The following is a 7,888-nucleotide window of genomic DNA, read 5'->3' as shown; positions in this document are numbered from 1 at the left end:
CCAAGCATGACCAAGATGATTGTGAAAATTGTACGTTTATTCTAAGCATGATGTAAAAACAATGTGTTTTCCTCCAATATTTTACGAATATTATCGTAAAAAACAACAACGTTAATCTTAAGTCTCGAAAACTGAACATACCTCCAGGATGCACTCCTGCAACACTGTTCACAATATCCCAAAACGTATAAAGAAAAACCAGTTTCATAGAGGGCCGTTGTTGTGCTAAGATCTAGATAAAATGTCAAATGGTGAGTATGGAGAGGCCGGCAGCATCATGAGACGTTCATATGCATATATTCATATCAGGCCTTTGGACCAGCTGCTGTTCACCCGACATTGACTCCACTCTACACTGATGACATCTGAATACACAAAGTGGACATTCAGCCACATGTTGTACTCGGCCTGCTGTAAAAATGCACGACACAAATGCAATAATAATGACCATATTTAACATTTTAATGAGAACTTATTAGATAACAGCGTTATCATGTCATTAGTACCTAACCAGAGGGCTTTTTCTTGACCCTTTATGTTTTTTTTCTTACATGCTTGGTTTGCAGACAGCAGAGATTATTTTTTTGTATCTGCAGTTGATGGCTTCTGCAAACAGCTAATACGGTGTTATTGCTCTTGCTATTACGTTAATGCTGTCACATAATCTCTTCGTGCTTCCTGTTTGCTAGAAAGCTCTTTCTCATTTACATGATATGAGACAAAAGCTCCAGGCAGCCGGATGCTTTGTCTGAGTTCTTTATGAGCCGGAGAGCAGCGGTTTCCAAGGTGAATAACAGTTCTGCACAACATCAGTTGCAGGAGGCCTTGTGATTCAGAGCAATTACATCATTTGGTGATTGACTCAACAAGCAGACTGAGACAGAGTTTGCACGTAGTTGTGCATATAATTCACCTGACCACGATGTTTACATTTGATATTTCATCTACGTCACTGGGTTGAGTATGTACGATATTTCTGTCACCAGTAGTATTTTACGTGTCGTGATGAATTTTCATCAGTGCCGCTGAGTCATATTGTGTGCTGCTCAGCATATTGTAAATGCCAAAGATGAAAAAAATATACTTAAACGATGATTTTTTTTATAGAAAGGACAAAACATGTTAGTCTTTTTTTCCCTTCAAATAATTTATTTTATTTGCTGGTACGTAAAAAAAACAACAGAACAGTAATATAAATAATATGATATAAATTAAATTGCACAATTTCTTCATGTTTGGTAAAAAAAAATAGAACAAATATATTACAGGCAAATAAATACAACGTAAGTATACCTTACATGCTGGTTCACAAACACACTTCGACAGACACATTGCACGTCACAAACGTTTGCCAATTAACAAAGAAAAAAGTGCTTTTCTCCTTCTTTCTTGTTTGATTGTCACCCTGTTACGCTTTCACTCGACCTTGATGTCCAAACTTGATCTGTGCTTACTCGGCAGTCAAGCCATCAACCCATCAACCTCCTTTTTTCTTCCATTAACTTATTCCCCCTCAATCTTCGGCGTCTCCAGAACGCGCCCATCCACGGCTGCTATCGTGGCGATCTGTGCGCCTGCACCCGCAGAGTCCAGCTTCGTGTTGCAGCAGCTGACGCCGCGCATCTCTTGCCTTCTCAAACCTTGAGACAAACCACACTAACAATCCTTCCTGGAGAGAGTTCACACCTTCTCTTCCTGCCGGGGTTGCTTGGCGGCCTTGGTGCTGCTCGGTTTGGCTTGGCACACTAGATCCCTGTAGGTTGGAGAGCGGAGGAAGCGGGGGTAGCAGTCTTTGGCCATGAGCATGTAGATCTTGTGCTGGGCCGGGTCGAAGCAAGAAGATGAAGGCACCAGCATGTTGTCTCTGGTGATGTCACGAGTTTCGTGGTCGATGTTAACCTGGTGAAAAGAAACACAAGGAGAAAAAGTAGATTAGTTTGTTGTTCTTCATCTAGTGAGGGTTAGCATGTGTGACACTGCCAAAGAAAGTGTAGGAAAGTGTGTTTTTGGGCCTCATCCTTTCACTTTTAGGATTCAGATTCTAACCCTTTCTTGAGGTTGGCGTCTTCCTTACCTCCCGTGGAGCTTCGCTGCCGATGAATTCATCATAGATCTTCTTGGCTTTGGCTGGTAATTTGGTGTTGGACTTGGTTCTCCGGTAATCTTCACAGGCAAAGTAGAACAAAATGTTCTCCTCGCTGAACTCGGACACCAGGAAGGCTGTGAAGGCACACAGTCCATCTGAGGAGAGACACACTATTAGTTAAATGTAATTACTTACTGCACATGACGGCACCTGCAGGGTCTGCTTGCGTCTGCACATGTCGCTACAGTCTGCGTTTACTGGTAACTGCGTGTGTGGTAAGGTTAAAGTAACATGCTAAAATCTAGATATTTACTTACATTTGCTGGACAGGAGTTTTTCAAAGGACTCTTTCCACCGAAGGCATTCCTCCAGGGTTGGCCTGAAAATAGACAAAGCAAGATAATATTTAACACAGAAGTTTAAGCAAAGCACACAGTGATGAATGTAAAGTTAAGTTGTGGTAACATATAGTACAGTATGTGTGATGCTTACTTATTTTGCCCTATTTTGCAGCAGGATAGATTCCAAGTGGATTTTTGCAAAATGTTTCCCAGCCTTGCTTTCAGCTCCTTGACCCTGTGAGGAAAAAGAAAAACAGGTGAGATACATTTTTCACAAGATCAATATTGCGCACTGTGTCGTACATGTCACCACGCGTGGAATCCACGCCGTCCAAAGTCTAAATATAGCACACACTAGACCTGACTCTTTTAGCTTCTCTAGTGCTCTCACACAGATGCACAAAGATGAAATAGCAGAGCTGTCCTCCTTATCCTGCAGTGCGAATCCCCAAACATCAGCATCTGTGAGTTTTGCATTGTTTCTTTACCTTTCCAGACAGCCGGTAGGCAGCGATGTCAGTCCTTTGCACATGCTGTAGCAAGAGATTGGAGCTGTTGAGGGTGCTTTCTCGTTTAGATATCCGTTTTGGTCGAGCTCAGTAGGGAGCGAGATTGTCTCCGTGTCTGGAAAAAGCCAGAGCAGAGGCTTTATAGTCCCACCTCCCCTGCTTCTGGCCTGTCATCAGCCCTCTCAGCCAATCACAGAGAGGTTGAGAGGGATAGGGAGAGATAGAGAGAGAGAGGGAGGGGAAGTAAAATGATAAAAGTCCTTGATATTCTGCGGTACAGTATGTTTTTCTTTCATGGCTTTTAAAACACAGTGAATCCCTCTGTTTTCTTTTCACCCTTCTCTTTCAAAACAAGTTATTTACACACGATAATTCCACGGTCCAGATGTGGGAATATTGTGGCCAGCTTTTAGATATTTTGACCCTCAGGTAAAAACATTCATTTTTTCTCTGCATTTACTCCATAAGCGTTTTGGGGGCCGTTGTATTTTAGCTTTAAATTTGTGTTTTATCATCAACCTCAACAAAACAGATCTTGTGTAAATTAGGATTTTTATCGATACGTGTGTATGATACAACCTTACAGGCCGATACGCTAATAACATCTGGTGGTAACTACAATCACACCCAGCCTCTTTATGGACCTTATAAAAAGGTGTTCATTCCAGGGACAGATGGGAAGGATATGTGGTATTTACTCTGTTTAATTATATTACTGTAAGAAAGCTGGAAGTAAAGTCAACCGCTCGACATAATAAAGCTGAAGCGTGAACGTTTACCATATGGCGAGTTGCAGGTTGCTTATCTAGGACTTTTTTGTATTATATAATTCAGATTAGATTGGCGTTAGACCATCGAGTGCAATACAAGACTGAAGACTTCTGTATAGTGGCCACTAGCTAGCTTATTTCCAAAATAGAGAACATACCTCAAAGCAAAGTAAATAAATCATAATGTCTTTTTTTTTGGTACATTTGTTGTTCACTTTAGAACTACAATAAGATATTGTGCCACCAGAGGCAATACAGGAATTAAGAATATTGAATGACCTTCAACCACAGATGACAGAGGAAACATTGTATTGCACCCGTTATACAAGTATAACCACAAGCATGAGACCCAACAGGGCCATGTCATCGATAACATTTAATCTCATCTAATGAAATAAAAGTCAGGGATTTTTTTTTAGAAATTTGATTTAAATGTGTTACTTAAGTCAATAAGAAGCTATACTCAGAGTCTTCAGGAAATGTTTCCCTCTTTAGATGAGTAAAATGCCAAGAAAATGTGTTGGCATACACCAAAACAAGGGATAGGAAATACTTAAAAAAAATAAAATAACCAGAAGCTTAATGGATGATAACTCTGACAAGACTAATACGTTATTTTCTGCACCAATCTGAAGCTGCGACATCGACAAGAACTGGTGGAGATGCAGATTAAGTGTTAAGCAAAACATTTCCCAATTACAGGTAGTTTAGTTCCATTTTTAAAAACAGCTGCTAAAAATAAGAAATTCATTTGCCTGTGACACGAACAGGAGGAAATTGTGTTTTTGTTTGGGACTATTTTCGTCAGTTGAATAATGAAGTGGACACTTGTGCACTGGTGAGTATTTATGGCAGCAGGATGGTGTGTGTTGATTTGAGAAAGTGTCCATGTTCATATCAAAAATGGAAACCCGTGAACAATGTGGCTCATCGATATGTTTTATGGTATCTGGTTTAATGAGATATTCCTGCCTTTGAATGCACAATAAATACCTGATCATTGTTGGTTTTGGTAGTTTAGATAGATAGATACTTACTTTAAAGCATTTATACATACAGATAAGCAATACAATATAAAAAATGCTCGATATATTAAATAGAATAGATTAATAATAATACATCAAATTAAAGAACAAAACCAACAATAGTGCAAATATGTAGCCAAACAAACAACAATGTAACGTATTATAAAACTTGTCCTTGTCCATGTCTTCCTCCTGAAGTCTACAATCAAGACTTTGACATCCGGATCAACCACCTATATGGTTGCTCCTGTTTGGAATACTCGCAAAACTGGCAAAACAAAGGGTTAAAAATTACGTAGTTGCCATGTTCCTGGGCTCAAAAGGAAGCAGGCCAAGGGGCACTTGCTGTGATACAGAAGCATTTAGCGAGATCTCACGATGGAGCATAAAAAGACAGCACTGATTAGGTTAAGTCAGCTAATGTAGACTGGATGTGAAGAACATGGGATGCCCCAACCTCTCCGGATGCATTGTGCGGAGAGGATTCAATTGGACAATTTTCATTGCGAGAAAAAAACAAAGGTTTGTATGAGAAGCCTGGGGGATCCCGGCCACCTACTCACCTACTCATACACTTTGATGTCATCACACTTCTGCGCCTCCGACCGTCCTATTGACACGGCAACACGGAAACGAGAGAATAAAAGAGTGACGAAGGATAAGAATCCGCGTCACGTTGCTGAGTGAAGGGCTTTGCTGAAAGTAGGAAATTCACCGTCCTTGAAGCCTTACTGATGCGACACACATATATACACGCCGACCTTACATCACGAGCCAAACACAATTTCTGTTAGACTGTTATAACACACTCACAAAGGATTACAACATGAGCAAAGTACCAGCACTGCAGGCCATCCCTGTGTTGTGTTATCCAACCCTTTGTGACAATTATAATAAATAATGTTACAGATGTGACACATGAATTATAACAGTGAAAGAGGGCTTTAACATATTTCTCAGAAAATCTCTTTCGATGAATTCCTTATCTAATATCCAAGCTACAGAGAGTTTCATTGTTCGATCAGCCGTCTCCAATGATGCCGTTTGTCGCCCAGAGGCTGTCATGCCTCCTTTTACATTTATGATCACCCTAGGGGACGATACCCCCTGAAAGTATTTGGATTAAATAATCTATTGGTTAAGTGCTCATCGATAACAGACTCTCTGTCTGGTTGACTGTGACGCTTTTGGTATTAGAGGCTTTTTTTTAGAATGCCCTGAAGCGTCTTCGCCTGGTTTTCAGCCCCAAAGAGTCTGAATGTAGAATGACTTTGCGTGATCCAAATATTTAACTAAGCCATCTTAAAATCGTGCTTAGTTTTAACCAGTGACTGTTAAAGTGGACATAACGCATTGGTTTGTGGACAACCAGTTCGAAGCCTCAAGCTTGACATTTTGTCCGTCGCCATGTGTTTTTTTTTGCAACCAGAAGCGACATGGCAGACAGGAGCCAAGACACTCTGGGTTTCAAGGCTATTATTTGAATCCCAGTGTTGATGGGATTCATCATTTTTTGGCATGTCTACCCTGACAACACCACCTCTGGATCAAGAAATGAAGAAGCCTCATATTTTAGAAGCAACTCTTACACGAGAGCTTTGTTGCTGGAAAGTCTCCTAATTTCTCGTAGAAATGGTGAAGGATACACAAACGTACTTCTTTACTGCAGAAACTGATTTCCTTCAGTCAAAACTAATTTGAGCTCTGAATTTCAAAATGGCCTTTACACGAGAACATTGAAAAAAAACAACAACAAAAAACAGAGGAACACACGGTTCTTTATCTTTAATGTGCCATACGATAATATTGAATAACACCAAGTGTAGAAGCCATTATGTGAATGTTTTACCTGTTTGTTTAAATCGTTATGTTTTGATGACACAATGACGTTGTACATAGACGTCACCTGAGTGCAGCTCGGTGTGTTTTTGTTTAGAGAGCGGAAGGGGAACTTATTTTTAATCGCATTAAGAAACGCATTAAGAAACGCATTAAGAAACGCATTAAGATATGGCCCTTAGGAATCGCCTTTAGAGACAAAGCGGGTGTTTTTCTATTCAAGAGGAGTTTTCATTTATTTTTCTGTTATACAATAAAATGATTTAAAGTGACACTACGGAAACACGTGTCAATTTACCGACGGCTCCCACACCAAGGAAATGCATCATTAGACAATCCCGATAAACCAGAAATGACATTTACCTGTATGAGTGAGTCTCAAATGAAAGGTCACATCTCTCTCCCAGCTTGTTCATCACCTCTGGGACCGAATCGAGACCGAGGCCATTTTAGGACACTTACGTCTCACCTTTCCTCAACCCACAAATCTATGAATACCATTTGCCTTCGGACTAAGCCGTTTCACCTCAGGCTAACCGATATTGGAAGTCCTTTTTCATCTCTGCTCATCTGGAGCCTGGCGAGGACCTTTCAGTTTAATGTGGCGTCAGCTGTGATGGAGGGAAAGCTCATCTTCAGCTCAGTGGGCTCCTTTCACTGTTCACCGCCATCTGCAAAGATCAGAAAGCAGGATTGGGATCATCCTCTCTTTGCTGTTATACCGCCAACCTCAATGCACTGATGCCAAAGAGAAAATTACTAATGTATCAGAATAGAGCCCCGATACCTCACTGCCACACCCATGCCGTAAACAAAGTATGCCGAAACAAAAAGACCACCAACAGACAAGAACAGTAAGGTGTTAAATTAAAAAAACACACCCTGTTGACAACACGTATTGTGTGTAATTACTGCCTTTTTCTGCTCAAAACTAGTTTGCATGTGTCTCCTTGGAGTTAGAAGACATATTTCGGTGAATAGCAATTTGACACATTTTGAGCACAATACACATAGCACAACCGTGGATTATAATGCAATAGTGGCTGTTGTTGTTTTTTTGGCGGGAGGTCACAGTGAAATTGTATCACAGTTGAAAGCCATTTTAGTCAACGTACTCATTGGCGCCACCATTAAGCCCACAGATCGGGATTCTTTAAGCACCGTGTGAATTCCATTGATGCGTATGCTCATTTGCAATTTTGGAAAGCTTTAACTTTTGCTATAATGAGACTAAATATTGAAGCAAATCCCAGTGCAACCAAATTCAAAACTTCATGAAACTGGGAACTGGTTAAATCTTTTACGAACAAAAACTGTT

General features: G+C 40.4%; 1 protein-coding gene across 1 annotated transcript; it reads right to left on the bottom strand.

Moving 5' to 3' along the window:
- Positions 1–1,165: 1,165 nt before the first annotated feature.
- On the bottom strand, positions 1,166–3,036 carry rgs16 (regulator of G protein signaling 16). Its single transcript, XM_068589658.1, has 5 exons — positions 2,916–3,036; positions 2,579–2,662; positions 2,404–2,465; positions 2,075–2,241; positions 1,166–1,899 (listed from the first exon to the last, which is right to left on the bottom strand). The coding sequence occupies exons 1-5, from the start codon at positions 2,957–2,959 to the stop codon at positions 1,681–1,683; spliced, it is 576 nt and encodes a 191-aa protein (XP_068445759.1). The 5' UTR covers positions 2,960–3,036; the 3' UTR covers positions 1,166–1,680.
- Between the last annotated feature and the right edge of the window lie 4,852 nt (positions 3,037–7,888).

This window comes from Clinocottus analis, unplaced genomic scaffold (genome assembly GCF_023055335.1).
Source record: "Clinocottus analis isolate CAN_PGR_092001 unplaced genomic scaffold, fCliAna1.0.p SCAF_23, whole genome shotgun sequence".
In the NCBI taxonomy this organism is placed as follows: domain Eukaryota; kingdom Metazoa; phylum Chordata; class Actinopteri; order Perciformes; family Cottidae; genus Clinocottus; species Clinocottus analis.
Note: the sequence above shows the minus strand (reverse complement) of the source record. Positions and strands in the feature narration are given on the sequence as shown.